We start from the raw sequence: 22,498 nt of genomic DNA on the forward strand, positions 1-22,498 counted from the left end.
TAAGTTAATACTACTGGTATTTTCCCATGAGGTAGTCTCACAGTAAAATTGACCCCAAGAGAAGGTGGCATATTTACTTTGTAGCTCTATCATTTTTTTTTCTTTTCTTTTCTTTTTTTTTTTGAGACGGAGTCTCACTCCATCACCCTGGCTGGAGTGCAGTGGCGCGATCTCGGCTCACTGCCACCTCTGCCTCCTGGAGTCAAGTGATTCTCCTGCCTCAGCCTCCCAAGTAGCTGGGACTGCAGGCACACACCACCACGCCTGGCTAATTTTTATATTTTTAGTAGAGATGGGATTTCACCATATTGGCCAGGCTAGTCTCAAATTCCTGACTTTGTGATCTGCCTGCCTCGGCCTCCCAAAGTGCTGGGATTACAGGAGTGAGCCACTGCGCCTGGCCAGCTCTATCTTTAAACTAATGACTATGTACTTTTGAATGTAGTCCCTTATGTTATTATTTGTGTTTTAATGAATATCCTGGCAGGGAAAAGAAAGCCAACTCAATAAAATGAACTGTATTTTTAAACTCTTATGAATCAGTTGTTCTAATATAGTATTATTCACTCATATGTGATATTGAACTTATCAAATGTTTCTGCAAGGCACAAACAAAAAATTCAGTTTCCTTTTTCATTATTATACTTGGATTAAATGCTCAAATATATTTTATGATGATTTTAATTTAGAAAGTATTGCCACTTTATTTTATTTTTATGGGAGCTATCTGCAAGTAATTTTTTTTATGACTGAACCTCAGTAAGTGGTTTGTGCGGGGAATTTGACCCTTGACAAGAACATGTTTGCAATTGATTAACAGGGAAAACAATCCAAGACTTAAGTCATCATTTTTGGATGTCAGAATATCTGACAGCCTCATATAATCAAAACGTTGCTTCAGTGTAAATTAAAGAATCAAAATCATGAGAAATTATTGCCATCTTTGGTGGAGGAGATATTCCTGAAAGGTATATAACACACTGTTGCTAAGTTAGGAAGAGAAAGATAACATGGCAAAATATAAATTTAAATTTTGATTAGGAAAAAATATTTAAGATAATAATGAAATCTGTCCTTTCTCATCTGTGATGTGATAAAAACTATACTGACTTAATTTCACTGAAAAGACTAAAAGATGAATGAATTAAAGTGAAAAGTGCTGTTACAGAACTCCTATTTCCCCAGCAATGGGGGTAATTAGTCACAGATCACTTTTTCGTTATTCTCAGTCTCACTCCTACTTCGAAGGTCTTGCTTTTCACAACCATGAAGCTCTTCTGGGCTTCCCTCTTTCATAGGTAGATTATTTCCCTATCTTCAGCACCTCCCTATTCTTACCTGTCCTGAGAAAAGGCTTCTGGTGTACTCTTCATTGACCAACATTTTTTTAAGTCACTTCACTCTCAACTTCAGAGCCTATAGCTTGTTGTTCCTAATTGCCTATCAAATTCAAATTACACTGGCAGCATTCAAAGCTTCCCCCACTGACTTGTACCTGCTTCTATGGGTTACTTACCATTACATCACTATTTACTATCTGAGAAACAGACGTGCCACTTTTCTTGTTCTTTGTACACACAGCCCTCTGCTTTTGGTTATTCTTTAATGATATTTTGAAGACAGTGGCTATTGTACTATGCTGGATTCCAGGGTGCAAATATGAACCAACAAAGTCTCATTCTTTAAGGTTTGCAGGAACCAGTATATGACAGGCATAAATGTCTGCAATTCTGTGTGGTAAGTGCAGTAATACAATTATAAATAAGTTGTACGGTGATAAAAAGATAAATAAATATGAAGACAAATCTGTAACACTATTTTGCTCACATAACAACCAGTTATTGTGGCTTATAAGTTCCATGAAGGCAAAAACTTTCTTTTGATTATGTAAGTACTTCAAAAGCATAGGCTGAATAAATTCACACTGAACATACTGTCAGATCCTTCTGAAGTAAGGAGTTATCCCTGAAATTTCATTCGACATAGAGAGCTGATGATAATAGTATATTTGCTTTTTTAATTGTAAAACCACCATCTTGTGGTTGAAATCACCCTTGAGGAGAAGTAAGAAAACCTAGGGCTTTAGTCCTGACTTGTTCCTAATAAGCCACGTGACTTAGAACAAGGTATTTCACTTCACTGAGTGTCATCCATTTTCTCCCTACGATGAATAGGTTGAGCTAGATGTCCCTAATTTCTTATTCTGCTCTTACAATCTTTAATTCTCTGTGTCAGTATTCCTTCATTCCTTCAACAGACACATACTAATAGAACCTACAGTGTGTATGCCACTAGATCTTAAGATTTGTTTATGTCACAGCTATTCAAATTTCATCATTTCTAAACTGGGGCTGGATGTCTTGACAGCTAGAATCAGCAAAGGGATTAACCACCTAAGGTTAGTGCTGTGATTTATTTTCCCACTTCTTTAACCCTGGAGACATTGGCATGGAGAGAGAAACTTCAGCTCTTTGAGCATTCTCCTGATCACACAGAAAAGCAGGAATCCACATCATATTTGGCATGTTTGTTGATAGTGAGACTCTGGAGTGACTGAGTGAAGACTGGAACTGAGCTAACCTGACAGTTTGAGAGCTTAAAAGCATCGATTAGTTCATGTGTAAGAATCTGACCTTCTAACTTCCTCCATATTGTGGTTTTGGTTCCTATAATAAGAATTATAAAAAAAAAAAAAAAAAAAAAAAAAAAAGGAAAAGAAACCCTATTCTTTTACACTGTGTAGTGATTATTCTACCAAAATAATAAAGGACATGAATTAATATACAAAAGTATATTTTAAGAGTCTTACACACTAAGGACTAAACTGACAAGGATACAGTCTGGGGATTGTATTTCATATGTGTCCTCAGTACACATTCCCATGTTAATCACCTTTGAAAGAATCAACTTCCAGAGAGAGATGAGCACAAATGCATTTTGTGCTGTACTTATCAGGCTACCCATTGACAGATATTCATATTGCAGTTTTTAATTAGGTGACAAAGCAGCTTCACATACATGGTAGTTGGTGCTAATGAAAATTTACATGAGGAACCAAAGGAAATTAAATAGACGTGAATATTATCATTTTTCACTTTTTCTTTTATTTGTGGTAACAAGAATGTGTGAATTGAAAATCTAAAGAAAAATAATAGTTGACTTAGTTTTAAACATGAAATATACTGAATAAGAAGTCACACTGGTAAATACAAAAAAGTACTTTAATATTTTATTTTGACACTTTGTAACAATAACAGAAACACACCATGTTTATCTATTCTAACTCTACAGCATTGTGATGAATGGGCCATAAAAAACCTACCAATTAATGCTGGTTTTTAAAATAAAACTAAGTTCATATTTTATAGAGAAAAGGGTGACAATGCTTATCATTTTAAAATGTGTTATTATAGATATGAATGTGAAAAGAAGAGAGAACCACCGGGGAAGTGAACTCAGTATTACACACTTTATTGTTACTTCACAACTTGAAGATTTTTGGACATGATGTGTTTGGCAAAGTTCATTAGATTTGCTGCAGTAAGTCAACTGTTCTCAAAATCTCATGTATCTGAATAATTCTGTCTTTAACTTAACTACTCTATTTTCTATTCCTTGTTTTTCTTCTTAAATATATTTGAGAATATATGATATTTAGTTAACAAAAATGTTTGCAACTTTAAAATTTCAGTGAAAAGTAATCATATAAATAATATAATTTACATAACAGCAAAGGGAGTCTTTCAGTAAGAAAACATTTACTCATGTATCATTTAAGTACTCTTACAGAAAACTGTATTTTGATAATGTATATGAAAATTCCTAAATTTATATAAACAACAGCAATGATGTAAATTTGTAAACTCTGTTATCTTTTCTGAGTTATTCTCTCTCTCATGATGAACTTCCTAGGAACTTACCCCTATGATATTATGCAAAATTAAAATTATCAGCACTTGCAAATTTTATATATATATATACATATTTCTTATATCTTCCAAGAATGATAAAATTTCTTAAAGAATAATCCCATATTTTAATTTCTAATTTCCATTTATACCCCTAATCCACCAGCACCATATTCTATATTTAACAAACATTCAATCAATACTTAGAATCATCATGTTGCCCAAATCATATTGGACCTGGCATATCTCTGATTGTATTTATTTTTTAAGAAAAGTGTCACTGATATCCAAACATATTAATAAATACAATTCTTTATCTTAAAAAGTTCAAATAATATCAAGAAATTTAGTTCATCATTAAAAAAAAAAATTTTCCTTTTTTCTACAGATAGAGGAAGAGTAGACCTGGAGGCCATTGAAGGATTCTTTCTATGCAAGCTGTCTAAAATCTTTGTTAATTTGGCTGATTTTTATTATTATTATACCATAAATATTATAGATATATTTTATATAAACATTTGTGACAAAAGAATTGATTTACCATCAATAATTTATTAATTTTATAAAAGTATGTGAGATCTTTTGAATAACCACCATTTGTGGGAAACATGCTTTGTCTTTATACAATTGTATTTTGTGTGTTGACATATGCTCATAATACTTATGCTTCTATCTATTTACCTGTCTTTCTAAATTACATATCAAATGGTAGATGGTCAAGTAACTTATTGGAATGGTAAATAGAATGTGTAGTTCAATGTAAACACAAATGGTAAAAAGCTGCTTAATGAATCAGAATATAACATGACATATTATAGCAGTCAGTTTTAAAACACATTTTTGAAACGTATGATAGTGAATAATGAGAAATCTCTGCACTGGCTTTGAGAAAAAATGTATTTTGGTCTTTGCATGCCCTAGAACATCTAGCCTTACCTTACACATAACAGATGGACAATGAACATGTGTTGGATGTATTTCTGACAATGTAGACAGAGAGTGTCATGTAATATGATTTATGGAATAAAGAGAAACAAATAGTCTTGACGAGAGGGAGAGAGGATGACAAAAGGTCTGTTTCACAGTAATTTCTCATTAATGGTGATGCTACTTTCCAGCCGACTGCTTGGCAGGGGACTATCTGATCTGCTCTCTGCAGCCAGCCTATTGATTTTGTGGGTCGACGTAATCTGATGCATAAAGAGGCAAGAAAATGGGAGGCAGCATTTTCCTAGATAACTGCCAAGAAGCAGATAGTTTACATTTGATGCATCCAGGCTAAGTGGCCCCACATGAAGTTGAATTATTAGTAAAGCAATCCTGACACTGACAATTCTCTTTTTCAGTAGGTCTAATGTTAGTGAAAGATCTGTTAGATTTAAAGAAAAGCAAAGGTATGCTTGAGAGGTTAACTCTATATGGATACAAGGTAAAAATTGCTTTTCCTTTCTTATATACACAATGATGTACATATACATATCGAAGCCTAATTATAAGTCTTAGATTCCAGTGGCTCTAGGTTTTTATTTCTCTAGATGTCTACTGTCTAACCGTTTTACTGCTAGTTAGTGCTCACACTGCATGCAAGTTAAAATGATTAGCTTGGAGAAGACATCAACAATAAAACAACATCTTCAAAGCAAAAATGTTAAACCAACCAAGCAACCAACCAAACAAAAACCCAGAAAACAAGCGAAAAACGCAAACAATTCATAAAATAAGCAAAAACTGTTGAGGAAGAGGATAAAAGTATTGTATAAAAGAGGATTTTGTGTTAAATTCCAGTTTTAATATTTCCAGCAGAGTGTCTAACACAAATTATACACTCACAAATTGCTAGTTTCTTTCCTTCCACCCCAGGAGAGAATGTTAAATGTTACCTGCCATAGAGGGTCTTTCTGCTCAGGGAAGAGCTGAAAATACTTGTGGGCCAGTTGCACTGGAGGCAGAGTTTGCAATTTCAGGTTGGTCCAGCTCTGCACAAAGTTGGCCAAGTTCACAAAGGTATATAACCCTAGGCGGTCATTTCCATAGTTTGATAAATGGGTCATGAAAATGCTGATCTGAAAGATAAATAAAAATGACCACAAAAATATCATATGCTTAAGCTCAAAAGTAGCAGTACAAGCCCCAGGCAGCACCTCACCTCATCTTGGAATTTCACAAGAAGTACAATGATCTTTTTAAGTGGAAAGCCACACATTTAATTGTAATCTCAAAATAACACTTAAACTCACTTTTAAAATTGAAATTGAAATTGAGAGTGTCATTTCCTCACTGTTCTTCAGAAGTACAGTGTTACTTTGCATATCAGTTTTGCTTATTGTGGAGCCAATATCATCAAACTTCAATCTAGTAACTTTCAGACTAGTGAAGAACCAATGTTAGACAAGTTCTAAAATTAAACAACTTTTCTGGAACTTTTCTGGTGTAGATATGTGTACAGGTTGAAATAGAATCAGATTCAAGAAAACATGTTTCTTTGTGGTCTAATTAAACGAATTTTATTTCAGTAGATGTAAATGTTTGCACAGAAACTGATTGCATTTAGCCAGAAACTTTCCCCCACTCATTAATCCTTTTACAACTTTTCATACCCCAATATTAACTCTAAAAATATCATGGCATTTCAGTGTTGTTCTTTTGTGTATCATAGACAAAGAAAAAGTGAAATTAGATTAACTGGTATTGAAAGAGCAACCAAAAATTCAAATGTTATTACAAACATAATCTAATATTTAGTTCATTAGGCATTGCAGCAGGGATTTTTTTTTTTTTTTTTTTTTTTTTGAGACGGAGTCTTGCTCTGTCGCCCAGGCTGGAGTGCAGTGGCGCGATCTCGGCTCACTGCAAGCTCCGCCTCCCGGGTTCACGCCATTCTCCTGCCTCAGCCTCTCCGAGTAGCTGAGACTACAGGCGCCCGCCACCACGCCCGGCTAATTTTTTGTATTTTTAGTAGAGACGGGGTTTCACCGTGGTCTCGATCTCCTGACCTCATGATCCGCCCGCCTCGGCCTCCCAAAGTGCTGGGATTACAAGCGTGAGCCACCGCGCCCGGCCAGGGATTTTTAAAAAATACTAAATAGAAGAGAAATTGCAAAATTCTGATTTAAATTGCAGAGATTGTTCACGCAACTCGTAAAAAAGAGAGTTCATCACTTTGTGACAAGTATAATTTTGTACTTGTTTCTCAATTTCATGATATTTTCAAATTTAATTATCTTAAAAATTCATTTTACTATTTACTGTATTGATCTGTATTATAAATGTTTTATAACAACCCAAATATTATAATGAAATAACTTATTAACTTTATTAGAAATATAAGGCTAATATAAGGTTATAAATAATAATATTAGAATAAATGTAACATCTGAAGCTGAACAGAAAAATAATATAGAAGAAAAGTCAAGTGTCTCATGGCTAATATTTGTATGGAAACTCGCTGACACCTTTTTAAGGTTTTATGTTTCTTGGTGTGGTTATTTGGAAATAAAATGGGTTTGCAGAACTATTCCAATGTTAATTTTATTGACACCTGGTTAGATATTAGCCATGCAATAAAGACTATATGCAGACCTTCCGTTCCCATGATCTAATATGTCACTGGATAACTGTAAATGTCTAAAGAGGAGGTCTTTTGTCTTAGAAAATAATAGAAGCATTATCTTGTACCAGAATTTAGAAAATCTACTCTGGCAAGCCACTGTAAGTTAAAACCCCACTATAGGTTAAAAACACCTAAACGTTAGTTGATAAAATGGTTTTACTTGAGATTCATATGGAATCATTTAAACAAACACAGGCATATATGTCACTGGTCAATGTTACACTGACCAATCTGATAGATATCAGTTTGTTGTTTGAATGCCCTTTTCATTGTGGAAAAGACATTCTGTGTTATGTGTCATACTAGAATACTGAAAAAAATATCTGAAGAAAACCTACTATAATTAAAAAGTCATACCTCATCATGGTTGAAGGTAGAGAAGAGAATGTGGCTTTAATGTCTCTAACTTACATAAAATCTTACCTAAAATTCATATCGTGTTTGCTTACTATGTACTAAGCAGGATTCTAAGCCCTTTACATATATGAAACAATTAAATCCTCTCAATGCTGTTACAGATAACTACTGTTATTGTCCCCTTTTACAGATGAAAAAAAATGAAGCACAGAGCAGTTAAGTAACTTGTTCAAGTTCTACATCTAGTCAGTGGCAGAGCAGGAATTTAAACCCAGGCAGCCAGATTCCCAATTCTGACATATAATATAACTGAAACCTTCGCCAAAACATATATATATACATTGAGTTTGACATCCATCATTTTTTTTCCTTTTGCCCTTTTCAACAACAACAAAAAAGCAAGACAAAGAACATATTTTTGTAGAAGGTAGTAGAAAACTATGTAAGTATTATCCTGGGAGCTGAAAGTTTTTATTTTTCTTTTTAAATTGGAATGAAAAAAGAAAAAATATTATGGAAACCTTAAATGAAAGCTTTTAAGACAATGAATCATAGCATCTGAGAAGAATATTACTAATAGACTGCAAATTTATCTTTGAAGACAATATCACTCATCATATTTCTAGTCCATTTTTTATCCTTTGAGTATATTCAAATCTTTTATTCGAAACATCAAAAAAGACTATAGATATTTTAAAAATATTATTTATTTGATATACCTAGGTAGAAATTTAAGTTAAACCCCTTAAATTTAAGTTAAACCACTTAATCTCTTTAAAGTTAAACCTCTAAATATTAGTTGACAATGATTTTAATTGAGATTCATATGGAATCTCAAGTAAAATTTAAATCATTTAAAAATTTTAAATGATTCCATGTGAAGGTCAAGTAAAATCATTATATCAACTAATATTTAGGGGTTTAACTTAAATTTCTACCTAGATAAATTGTATAAACATAACACTGTCCAATGTCCCAATCTCTCACTCTTGAATTCTTTTATCTCAAATAGAAAGTTCCCTCTTGGCAGGACTTAGTTACAGAGTCTCTGTAACATAGCATGGTATCAGTAGTTGATGACCATATAATTGCAATTGTTGTCATAAGAACTTCTTTATAATCACCACAAAATAATATGCATTCGATCCTAATAAGTATGCATTTATCTCATGTCACTACTGTAATTAAGAAATAAGACGGTGTAAGTAGCATGCTTCAGGATAATTATGGTTTCCCAGGACCGAAAATAGTATGAAAAATCAGGCTGCAGGCTAAATGCCTGAAGAAAGATAATAATGTCCTAGAAATCTACCACCTGCCCTCTTAGCGTTGTTATTTTAAGAAGGAATTGTAAGGCACCTGTGAGAGTCTAAAGTCTGACAAAATTGTAAATAAGAATATTACTTTGAGAGTATCGTAAAGAGTATTTTTATATCGTAAGCAGATGTATATTATCATTTTATAAGGGTATTAATATAGGCTTTTAAAAGATTTTTGCAGCAGACTGGTTCTAAGTCATTTTTCCAGAACATTCTTAGGAGGATAAGCTTAGTTTGATGAAAAAAAAGTGTAAAACTGAATGCAGGGCAAATGGAAAATCTGTCTTTGGAAGAAAGCAGAGTCTGGAGATAGTGGTTCTAAGCTGAGGCATGCTGCTGCATTTAAATTTTCCTTTACTGAGAATAAAAACAAGCACCCTTTCCATATTGGTTGTAATCACTGTTGTATGGGGCAACATGTGCATATGCCTTACTGGTTAGAAACAAATTAGTGCTGGTATATGGTCAATTGGCTGCACTTTAAGAAAAACAATTCTGCAAGCACAGCTTAACTGTGCATATCTGGCTTGCTAAAATCACCTATTGTGCAGACACAGCATTTTAGTTTTAGCATTTCTGGGCAAATGGCTTCTTTAAACAAACAAAATAAAACCTATTTCAGAGAGTATAGGTGTATAAGACAAATTAAAAATGGATGTTGTTGAGGCATAAATAAGAGAATTCAAAAGATATGTGGTATGAGATAGTAGCAAATAATTTTTCATAGACTTATGTTGCTACTATTTTTTACTGTTTATCATGTTTTTTATACATTTATTTTGATTATTATTTTCTTACTGCATACTAAAAATAATCTTTCTCAATAGTGTACACCCAAAAGTATCATCTGGGGAAAGTATGACAGTACTACATGGATAAAAATGGTTTATATATACAACCCACTGAACCTTGAAATATTGCAGCTCAGAGATATGCATTGATTCAAACAAGCAGAGCTTTATCTTTCATATGAAAAGGACAGGAAAGGACATCTTGTTCAATGGATGAATTGAAGAGTAAGATGTTTAGTAAGTGCTAATTTCAGTAGGCCAATTGCAGCAGGCCTTCCAAGAGGGCACCAAGGTCTGGGTGCCATTGCTTCTGCCATCAAGCACTCTGGGCTGCCTTTATCTTGTTGTTGGCACTTCTACCTGTGTTTCTCCCTCAACTCTCAAGGCTCTCAACTTCATTATAACCAAAGATAAAACAAGTCTAAACTTTCTTATCTGTTGTAAAAATATACAAGCAAGCTTATGGGCACGTTCATAGTCTATTCATTAGAAACATAAGCAGTTTTTCATTAACCTGATTGTCAGATACAATACATATACTCAAAATATGGGAAGACATTATCTATGGAATAAATCTGTTTAATGATGTATCTAAAGTTCAAGGAAAAAGGAAGCTTTATGTATCAAAATGTATAAATCTTGATAATAGGGAATTGAGTAAATATAATTGAACTTTATGGAGAATTCTTAACTGTGGGTAAACACACTGTCATAGTGACAAATGGAATGGTGGTAAATAAATTAGGCAACTGGTTATCCCCCTGAATATTTAATTGCAAATTATACAATTAATTGTTTTTTGTAACATTTTGTTTTTGTCTTATGAAGCTGCTAATATCCAAAATATAAGAAGAGAAGAAAAAAGGGAAGAACAAAATAAAAGTGAGGGGCCTTATTTTATCCACAAAATGAAGCATTACTCTCCAGGTTGAGTTAGAATATTTTCACTGCCAAGATCAGAATAGTTTCCTTGCTTTTCCTACTTGTATGACAAATAGAATGGTATTGTAAACTGTAGGATCATGAATATTAGTAGCCAGAATATATTATACAGCATTTTTAAATTGAAATTAAAAATCATTTTTAGAGCATACATTTTTAGTTAAAGTACACATTGAATATTTGGATATTTAGTCCTGTGCCTTACAGTGCCTTTAAAAGTCAAATCATTTATAGAATAGTCAGATATTTGGTTCCTAAGAAAAAAATGCACAATCACAAACACAGAATGAAACAACGGCTTTGCAGAGCAAGAAGAGAGGCACCCTGTTTTAGGGCAGCTTGCTTTGTGCTCATGCTGCAGCACAGTATTTTTCAAGATAGGCATTAAATATTAGCAGTCAGTTTCCATTTTTGCCTCTGTGGCTCTGACAGTGTGCCCCTTTTCAGAATAGTTCATTGTGTTTAAAAATATGTCCATTAGCTTGTTAAATTATTGATTATGCTTTTAGTTCTCATAAAACATGAAGATAGATGGAATATAGGGAAATACATCCCTGATGGCTCATCTGATGGGCTTTGGCATTGTACTCACATTTTTCTTATAAAAGGTAATTTTGTGTCTTTATTTTATTCTAAAAATAGTCTGGAACCATACAAGGGATATTAAGAGTCAGACTAGGCTTAACATTACTAATAGTGTCAATAGCACTTCTTGATTTAAACACACATAACTATTGATAATAATTGTAGGCAACTCAGTCTTAGGCAACTCTTCAGGCCTGGGCAACTAATAACTTGGTAAATGTCAACATCTATGTTCTTAGATATCAAAAGTAAGGAAAGTTTGTCCAAACCTAATATAACTATATTAATCTTTTGCTCAATCTAAAAATGGTTCTCAGCTTGGAGTCTACTATTTAGATACATCATTTTGTTTTTTTAAAAATGAAACATTCCAATGAATCATTGATTAATGATTGATCTTAACATATTATGTTGTTGAATGTTAATGTTAATTTACTTACATAACTTTACAAAGTGGTTTTATGTGCACTTTTGTTGTGTTACTAGGAACTAAGAAACTGTCTTATTTATGAGAAAAGGAAATGAGGATCAAGGGTTTCAGGTGACCTGTCTGAGGTTATATAGGGAATCCTAGCAAATCCAGCATTCAAAGTAGTCAACAAGCGGGTTGTACGCTTAATGATTTGTTAAGAGAGTAGTTCCTATGTTAAGTGTTATTAACACACACGCGCGCGTGCGCGCAAGTCTGGGCATAGGAATTCAGAATCAGTATTCTTTCTTATTCCATGGTTCTCCCAGAACTTTGGTGACAAATTCATCAAACTTCCCTCTATTTTCTGCTTCATCTTCTTCTATTATTTTATTTACCTGGTAAATTTTATTTATAACAACCCTATATTGCAACTAATGATATTTCTTCATAAGCTTTTCCTAGAATGGATTAAATCTAAAATATCACTTACATATTTTTACTTTTTTGGAAATGAAAATGAAATTTGATATTTCAATATGTATATCTCTGCACACCCTTGCATTTCAGCTGATTACTGACTCTAGACACTTCAAGATAATAAGTACTGAAGACAGAAATGATTGTTTCACTTGGAAAGATTCTAATTCTCTTGCAACACTAAAAATAGATGCCAAGTTTTTTCACAATGGAACACAATAATAGATTTCCATTAAGAAATGTGTTCTATAAATAAAAAGTAACTCTGATCTTCCAATTTCAAAGAGACACATTTTATTAATTTAGGTAGATGTTTCAAGATCTATTCCTCTAAGAACTACACTTAGAAGGAGAAATAGGCCGGGCGCAGTGGTTCACGCCTGTAATCCCAGCACTTTGGGAGGCTGGGCGGGCAGATCACCCGAGGTAAGGAGTTTGAGACCAGCCTGGCCAAACCTGTGAAACCCCGTCTCTACTACAAATACAAAAAGTAGCCCGGCCTGGTGACTGGCGCCTGTATTCCCAGCTACTCAGGAGGCTGAGGCAGAAGAATTGCTTGAACCCTGGAGGCAGAGTTTGCAGTGAGCTGAGATCATGCCACTGCATTCCAGCCAAAAAATGAGAAGTAAGAGAAAGAGGAGAGGAAAAAAAAAAAAAAGAAGGAAAGAAAATGGAAGAAATAAAGAAAGAAAGGAAGAAGAGAAAAGAAATGAAAGGAAAAAGGAAAAGAGAAAAAGAAGCAAAGAAAAGCTCCAGAATCAAACACATCTCACCATGTGTAGGTCAGATGAGCAGTAAAAAGGTTAGGCTACTAAAATTGTTTAGTTCATGTCTTTAAATCTGCACTTACAATAAACTTTAGTTATTGATCTTTCCACTCAGTCTACTTCCCTAAGCACAGGAGCTCTATTGCTCCATGTGACTTTCAATGCGGTTTCGTGTAAGATGTGCATCACCACAAGCATTTATAATTAATCACTATTCCTAGTTGATATTTTAACATCCCGTACCCTTGACTGTTAAAAGGAAATCTTTTTTTGGGTGTGTGAAAATCTAAGTTTTTGGTTATTAATTTGGAGCAGGCTTCATGAAGAAAATAATAGTAATTAAAGGGTTAACAAGTAAAAAAGAGTATCGACTAAAATATCCCAGAAGTTTGTATTTAAGAAGTCTGAAAATATAAAAAAAAATCAGATTGCTATAATATTCATATTGTTTTGATTTGCACATAATGGAACAATACAAACATGAAATTTGGAATTAGAATGCCTACGCTTGAGAACTGGCTCTTCATTAGTGTATGAACTAACTTCTCTGAATCTCAGACATCTCCACGGCTAAATGAAAACAATAATTTAGTTTACAGGTTTGTTGTGATGCCCAAATGAGTCGAGGTATGCCAAAACGTTTTATAAAATGAAAAACATTGTATATTATCACCATGGATATTCAGTTAAAATAAATTTAGAATAATTAATATATCAAATATAATTTAACTTATTTTATTTATATCTAATAGATACTATCTTTTGCAAGCAAAGCCAGTGTTTCTTTGTTCCTCTGCTATCATCTGTATATACCAAGGCCTACGATAATATAATTTCTGGTTAAACCAGAAAATTTTGGATACATGTATACCAGAGTGAAAATGACTAACTTTGACACCTAATAAATGAAACTCTTTTGTAGTCTTTATGTTATTTTTAAGTTTTATTTTATTTTTAATTGATAATAATTGGATATATTTATGAAGTACAATGTGAAGTTTTTGATACATCATTGTGGAATGAGCATATCAAGCTAATTAGCATATCCATTACCTCAAATATTTACCTTTCTTTGTGATGAGTACATTTAAAATCTTCTTTTAACTATTTTGAAATATACAATACATTATTATTCGCTATACTCCCCAGGCTGTGCAATAGGACACTAAAACTTAACCCTAATAAATGCAAGTTTTATCCATCAGAATCACCTCTGACAGCTGCAGTTAAAAATCAATATAGGAAGAGATTGTTAAATGGAATCCTTTGTTTCATTTTCAAAAGTTCAATTAGTAGAATTGAGAAGCAGACACCACTCAAGGGTAGTATGATGAGGTGATGTCTTGTTTTGCTCCTCCTCTACACACCTAAATCAAAAAGCACCCCCATCCCTCTTCCCCATTCTCTTGCCCTTCAGGCCACTCACTACCTGACATATTATGTATTTGTTTGGGTATTTATTGGCTATTCCCTCAGTCTCACGTTACATTTTAATCTCCTTGAATACAGGGACTCTGGGGCTGTTGTTTACTGCTGTATCTTCAATGTGTAGTAAAATACCTGGCACATAATAGGTATGCAAAAAATATTTATTGAATGAACAAGTAAATCCTTGATAACATACACTTCTTTGCCAGTAGAAAATATGGAGTAATTTAATAGTTTTCCATTTATTCCCCAAGGTCTGAAAACATGAGGGGAAAAACAAAACACTATCCTAAAACCCTGAAAACAGCTGGCATTTAACAGGATACAATGAATTGTTAAATTACATTTTTTATTTGTGTTTTCCATTTCCGTTATCAGACTAAATGCAACTGAAGTTCCATTCTGCATCTGATTATTTACCAGTGTCCCAGTTTTTCAGTCATAATATTTGGTTAGTGCATTATTAACAAATCAGAACTGTTTTGATTCAAGACCGGCTAGAGTGTAAACACTGATCTTCCTGAATAGAGAAGTTGGGCAGTGACTTTGTCAAAGCAGCAGTAAATAGGGCAGCTGTTCTAACTGAGAACAGAAGGCTCCTGCTATATTTCAGTGAGCAGGCACTTTACTCTCCGTTTTTCTTGTACATTAATAAAGGCTTAGTCATTAAAAGGCAACACATGCTCACAACCGTATAGTTGTTGCTTATATCTGTGTTTTGTTTTCTTTTAGTAGGCAAGTCAGAACTGGGATTTTAGATGTCCTGGCAATTACATTTTAGAATACCCTGATTTTCAACAAAGATCTCCCAATTTTACATGATGGGAGACAACCAAAGCTGCTTTCCATCTGAGTTATTTACCATTACTCTTTTTAAGAGATTAAATCTCCCTTTCAACCACGTTGCAATGATGCCACATAAAAGTCACTGAAGTGCAAATTCATAACCCCAGGAATAATAATGGGCAGTTCAGCCATGGGGTGGAGAAAACATGTCCATTAGTAATCAGTGTAAGCTTCACTGACAGCCTCAAATAGAGTTCAACAGTTTTCAATGAAGAAAATAATGTCACATTTAGTTATTCAAGCAATCAACCAATTGAGAAACATTTGTTAATGCTTAATAAGTGCCTGGCAGTCTATTAAAAACTAGAGATATAATACTAAATAAATTATCCATAGTTTTTGCCTAAAGATGCTTAGGGTCAACTGGGAATATAAAAAAGAGAACAGCAGATTACGATACAATGTGAAATGGAAATTCTGTTGTTCTATAATATCACACAGCTGCTTGGGGCAGGGCACTGATCTAAGACTTGCAGATGTCTTCCTGAAAGAGAAACATGGGAACTAAGGTCTGAAGGATGAGTAGAGAATCTTCACGTGAGACAATGGGTTGGAGTAGGAGCGGGACTGAGATTATGTGTTAGACAGAAACGCATAGTGAAAAGCAATTGGTAACACAGTGCCTTCTAGAAACTAAAAGTTATACAATGTGGTTCATGAAAGGAAAAGAAAGAGACCAGCTCATATAAATCTTTTAAACTGTTGAGGGCTTGGACTTTAATCCTAAGAGCCATAAGGGACCACTGAAGGATTTTGAGAAGGGAGGGATCATAGTCAGATATGCATTTTACAAATTCTTAGATCCTGAGTGTCTTATGAAGAAGAGTGAAGACTGGAGGTGGGGAGTCATTTAGAAGGTGGCTGTAGGTGTATGATTGAGAGGTGATGACTACTTGAACAGTGACAATGGGAAAGGAGAGAAATTAAATAGATTCAAAATATGTTAAGATCTTGAATCTCCAATGATCTGTGTTTGATTTGACGTCAGGGATGAAAAAAAGGAAGGATCAAAGGTATACTCAGGTTTCTGGCGTAGTTGACTGGAGAGATACTGGAGCAATTTCACCTAAATAGAGAACAATAAAGGGATGAATGAAACAAAAGACTGAGAGGAACAGAAACCTCAAAATAGTGACCATCAGGAACCACACAGTGAGCTAACAAGGGAGTATAGAAGCATGCTGCGGCTCCTCTGAGGGTCCAGGTGAGCCCATATAAAGTTATACAGCCTCTAATCTGCATGCTCTCCTCCAGCAGTACACCAATGAGAAGCCAGTTATAGGTCTGGAGGGAGCAGACAGCTGAATTCCTCTAGCCTTGAGTATTTGCCAAATAAATAGAATGAAAGAGCAGTGGCATAAGAGATACGTTTGTAATGATTGGAAGATAGGAATTGAAATGATCTCCCAATATGTTTTCTCTAAATTAGTGACAGTTTCTAAAACAGATTTTTATAATATTTTAAACAACTCACTTTATGGCTACATGTAAATCATACTAAAATATATTTACATATTGAAATGTACATTTTAAAGTTTCTACCAAAGTGCATTAGGAAGCATTGACAATTACTTAGACATTTTTTTTTTAATTCTACAGAACTCATATACTTTCTACTCCCTCAAATGTCAAGGGAGTATTCTGATAAGTGACAACAGTGAAGAAAGGGATATGCAGTGTGTTGTTTTAAAAGAAGAAAAAAAGGATCAAAATTTTCTCACACATGTTTACTCTCTTCCCTCTCCTACTAATTATTTAGAAGGACTTTTTTTTTTTTTTTTTTTAGTTTTTAGTTTTCCTCTGGATCAAACTTAGCTTTTCATGACAAAATACATGAATTTCTTTCTTGTGGGTCAGGGTGACACTAGGGAAAGTATCTTCACTGGAGTTATTTTGCAAACAAGAAGATTCCCATCAAAGTAAGAAATCTCAAAGAGTAAGAGGCTTTATGACATGTGGGCCTTAAGGGGGCAAAAGGAGTTGAATATACTTGCGCAACAGGATATGGGTAGAAAACATCACTGCTATGATTCCTGAAGAACCACATAGGCCTCCCTGAGAAGTGCAGCATTCGAATGCCGACCACACTGGACACATACTTAGTGAGCTGGTGTTAACTACTCAGTCAGTTATTTACAAATAGACTCAACAAGGCCAGGGAACAAATTAATGAGCTTGAAGAGAGGTAAAGAGAAACTTCCCAAACTAAAGTACAAAGAGAAAAAAAATAATGAGGAAGTGAAATAAGCATACAAGAACTGAGGGGCAATATCAAAAGTTATAATATATCTGTAATGCCAGAATAGGAAAAAAGAGAGTGGAGCAGAATAAAATTTAAAGTAATGACAGCTGAAATATTCTAAAATTAATGACATAAAGCATATCACAAATCTAGGAAGCTCAGGGAACACCAAGCAGGATAAGTACCAAACAAACATACAAAAACAAACAAACAAAATAAACAAAAACACACCTAGAAAGCCAGAGGAAAAAGAAACGTTACCTATTGACACACAAGGATAAGAATTACAGGGAATTTTTCATATGAAGCCATGCAAGCAAGAAGACAGTGGAATAAAATATTTAAAATGTTAAAAGTTAAAAACTACCAATCTGGAATTCTATATCCAACAAAGTTATCATTTAAAAGTGAATGAGAAACAAACACTCACAGAAAAACAAAAAACAGGAATTTCTTTGTCAGTGGACTTGCCTGAAAAAAGAAAAGTCAGATGAAGATTTTTAGGCAGAGAAAAATGATATAGTTCAGAAACTTAAATCAACATAAGAAAGAAAATGTGTTTAAATGAATAAATAAAGATAAAATTAAATTTTTTAATCTTAATCTAAAAGATAATTGTATACAGCAATAAAAGTAATACATTGGGTGAGTATAGCATACAAGTAAGTAAAATGATTAACAGAAATGTCATAAGAAATGACAAGGAAGCATTGGGGATACTGAGTTATAAGGGACCTGCACTACAGCACTACCTGGGAAACAGTATACTGTTATTTTAAAGTTGTCTAGGTTAGTTTAAAATGTATATTGTCAACTCTGGGCAATCACTAAAAAAATTAAAAGAATATATAATTGATGTGCTAAAAGAAGAGATTAAATGGAATTCTATACAATGTTCAATTAAAACCAGAAATGTCAAAAAAGAAAGAGCAGAGAGCAAATGCAAAAAGAAAACAGTTACAACTGGTATAAGTAATTCAAACATATCAATAATCACTTTAATCATAAACTCTAAATACATAAATTAAGAAAACAAAAACAAGACCCAGATATTTGTTGTCTATAACAGTGGTCCCCAGCTTTTTTGACACCAAGGACCGACAAGACAGTTTTGACAATTTTTTCATGGAAGGCTAGAGTAGGGGGAAGGAGGGAGTGGTTTCGGATGAATCTGTTTCACCTTAGATAATCAGCAGGCATTAGATTCTCACAAGGAGACTGCAACCTAGATCCCTTGCATGCGCAGTTCACAATAGGGTTCACGTTCCAATGAGAATCTAATGCCACCGCTGATCTGACAGATGCATATTTCAGGTTGTAATGCTAGCTTGCCCTCTGCTCATCTACAGAGTTGGGGACCCCCGGTCTACAAGACACTCCCTACAAAATAAAGACTCATATGAAATAGAAGTCAAGAGATAGAGAAAGTCATGCCATGCTCACACTGATCAAAAGAATGCCAGAGTGTTTATATTAATTTTAGAAAAGCCCACTTATAATGAGAAAGATTATTATGATAATGAGTACGTATGCTGCCCAGAGCTGACGCTGGACTTCGCACACTCACACACACATGCTCACACATACACACATGCTCACACACACATCAGTACACTCACATATTGAACTTAAACACACTCACTTGCACACTTATTCATACATGCATGTGTGCACACATATCAACTCCAAGCTGCTGGGGAGGCAGGAAGAGGTGGTCAGAATTGGGAGAAGAAAAAACTTTATTTGGGTTTATAATTGCAGTTTTTAACTTGAAACATCTATAATCTTCTTATAACTGAAAACTGTTAGTGAATTCTAAATTCTGGCTAAGGTATCTTACAAAATTCCCTTACTTTATAGGAAGTAGGGTTCAATGTAGCAGACGTCAGAGTTCTCAACAAACATAAAACCATACATGTTCTAATAATAGTTCTTTAAGTCTCCACAGTGATGTGGTAACTTTAAAAATATTTTGTCTAAACACCTCAACAGAGATAATGCTTTTATCTACATTAAAGCTTGTTTTAAGAATGGTTACATCAATATTTTCTTATAATGTTGGCTTGAATTAACTTTTCGAAGTATTAATTTCTCATTTGAAAGTGCATTTTTTGCCTTTATTGCCTTTTAGTAAAGAAGTCATAGAAAGCATATGAATGGTTCTCCAGCTTATGCTAAATGAAGCATGTTAGAATAAATCATTTTTTGAAATATCGTGACCGACACTATCAAAATACGTAACATGATGTTTAAAAATAGAGGTATTAAATTTTTGAATAAAGTAAACCAGGCAGCTAAACTGAATTTGGTTTGGAGGCCGACTCTATTGTGAGATAGTAAGCTCAGAGTGCTTTTGCACTTTATATATAAGATGATCTGAGAAACTAAAATTGTTTTCTTCTGTATTTCACCATTTTCCCTTCTGTCTGCCTTTTTCCTCTTTTCTACTCTCTTGTATGCTGATATAAATATGGGTTTTGCTAGTCTCAGACTTTTTATTATACTAGCAAAATGTTCTATAATTTCCAAGCTGTCAAAATCTGATCTGCATGCCAACAGGCTATATTTTTAACTACATGAATAACATTGTGAACAAAAACATTCCTGTCAACTGTCCATTTCCCGGTACTAAAACATATCCATCCTTGGTTATCTGTCACAAAAGTTCTTTGAGATTTGAGTGTTGAGCATGTGTCACATGCTGACAGTCTACCATTACAGATTATATTCTGCTATTATAGATTAAAAAGCATTGTCCATTCATTGCTGCTGGATCTCCTAGAACATTTGCACATGGTAACTCAACAAACAGCTGCATTAACAAAGAATTGCCGAAACCTAGATTTTGTTTTGGCAGAGCATTAATTTTAATAATGACAAATTGTCTCAGAATTCAATGCTTTTTATAATATATTCATGACCCTTCTGGTCCTGAAACAAAGTAATTTGTATGCCTGAAAATTGTTTCTGTGCCTTAATTTGGTACTCTTATAGATTTCTTGTATTTTTATGTCAGTTTATTTGACAAAAATTTAAATGTTTTCTTCGTAATATTTTTTCAGTGAAAGGTCATACAGGCAACACATGAATGGATTTTTTTTCTTTCTCTTCTGTATTCCCATAGGATTTTGAGCATGGATTTCTGATACTGTTTACTGTATTTTAATTAATTATTTCTTCCATTAGCTGTGAGCATATCTGGATCTGGAATAAATTTTATACACATTTTAATAAATTTTACACATCTTTATCTTGGGCTCTGTATAGTTTCTAGTAAAAACAGAGCAGGAACCACAAACTCAGTTGTATGTAAGGGACAAGCAATCAAGTTATAACTGAGCAGGTAAAGCCTATGAATTAAAAAAATACAAAAAACAGGTACACATTTCTAGAAAGATCACATTCATGTTTGAGACAATAGAGAGTGGTGATGTCAATATTGAACTAGGGAGGTCACCTTTTGCTCTTTACTCTCCAACAGAAAGTTATGTTATATTTCAAAAGATTTCATGTAAATTTTGCTAATATATTTACAATTTTTAAATGGTGAACAATATATTTGCCAAAGAAAACATGCCTGTTAAGTGAATTCAGGTCATTGACAGACAGTTTTTCAAACTCTGAAGAAAGTATTTGAAAAATATAAGAATGGCTAGGTGCAGGGCATCACTGTCTTATGTGGTAGAAAAAGTCAAGAAGTGCTGAGATACGTCACTGTCCTACTTCTTCATTCTTAGAATTTAATGGAACTGAGTGTACTTCAAATACTTCAAAGTATAGAGGTAATCCTTGAATTTATTGAGAAACTCTTTAGACGGAGGCAGAAAACACTTTCCGGTAGCTGTTTATTGTTCATCTGCAAGTTATTCATTATTTTGTGTGGAAATATCAAATTCCCAATTAATGATGGTGAGAAATAAGTATTTATGACGTAGCAATCATGTTTTAAAGGTAATATAACAAAAAAATTTGTGTGCCACCAAGTATTTTTTAATTTGTGAAATACTATAACATTAAATAAAATTCTGTTTACAGTTTGTGGTTTTGCTCATTACCATGTAGTATTTGATAGATGGGAAAATTTATTTCTATTATTCTTAGATACTATATGTTGCTTTATTCAATAAGGAAATAAGGAATAAATAATGAAGAAGTGGTGGAGAGAAAAAAAATCCAGCAAGTACATGATGCTGGGTTATTCTGGTCTCCTGATCTCCTAGTCTGCTTGTTGGAAAATAAGAAAACGAATTTTTGAATACTTTTGTGGGAGTAGAGAAGTCTTAGCTTTATCAATTGCTTGCAAACAAAGGAACTCACAGGAGAGTAGAGAAAAGTGAAAAACATAAGACACAGTTATGCCATTTAGTGAATATGTGGAATTATCTAGCAGATATACCTATGTAGTTTCTTTTTAAGAGGTACATAATGGCCACTAATCCATTGTGAATTACACTTTGGCTTTTACATTGTGAAAATAACAATGAAGCAACAAAAGAGGCTAATGTAAAATCCAATATTCCACAATGTGCTAAAGATTTATTCTTAAAGAATCTGATTTCAAAATCAGGTTTTAAATGAGAGAAATTAGATTATTTATAAAGACCTTTAAGAATATCTGGGTCTAATGTGAGACATTTTGGAAAGCAGCAGCAAATTCTTTGTTTAGTGTAAAGATTGATAGACTTCAGAAAGAAAACATGATTTTTTTGTGATACAGAAAGAAATCAGATACATAGAAATTAGCACACCTGTGACTTTTGAATCTGAATTACATTAAGAATCAAGCAAGGGAAGATTATAATGCTGAAGAAGAG

General features: G+C 33.6%; 1 protein-coding gene across 1 annotated transcript in view; it reads right to left on the reverse strand.

Moving 5' to 3' along the window:
- The window catches only part of LOC116463277 (bifunctional heparan sulfate N-deacetylase/N-sulfotransferase 4), a 276,145-nt gene that overhangs the window by 36,511 nt on the left and 217,136 nt on the right, over nt 1–22,498 (reverse strand). Inside the window, exon 7 of the mRNA XM_032146315.2 lies at nt 5,789–5,971. Coding sequence (XP_032002206.1) covers nt 5,789–5,971 — 183 coding nt within the window. The remainder of the gene's footprint in view (nt 1–5,788; nt 5,972–22,498) is intronic.

The sequence above is a fragment of the Hylobates moloch genome, unplaced genomic scaffold (assembly GCF_009828535.3).
Source record: "Hylobates moloch isolate HMO894 unplaced genomic scaffold, HMol_V3 SCAFFOLD_3, whole genome shotgun sequence".
Lineage (NCBI taxonomy): Eukaryota > Metazoa > Chordata > Mammalia > Primates > Hylobatidae > Hylobates > Hylobates moloch.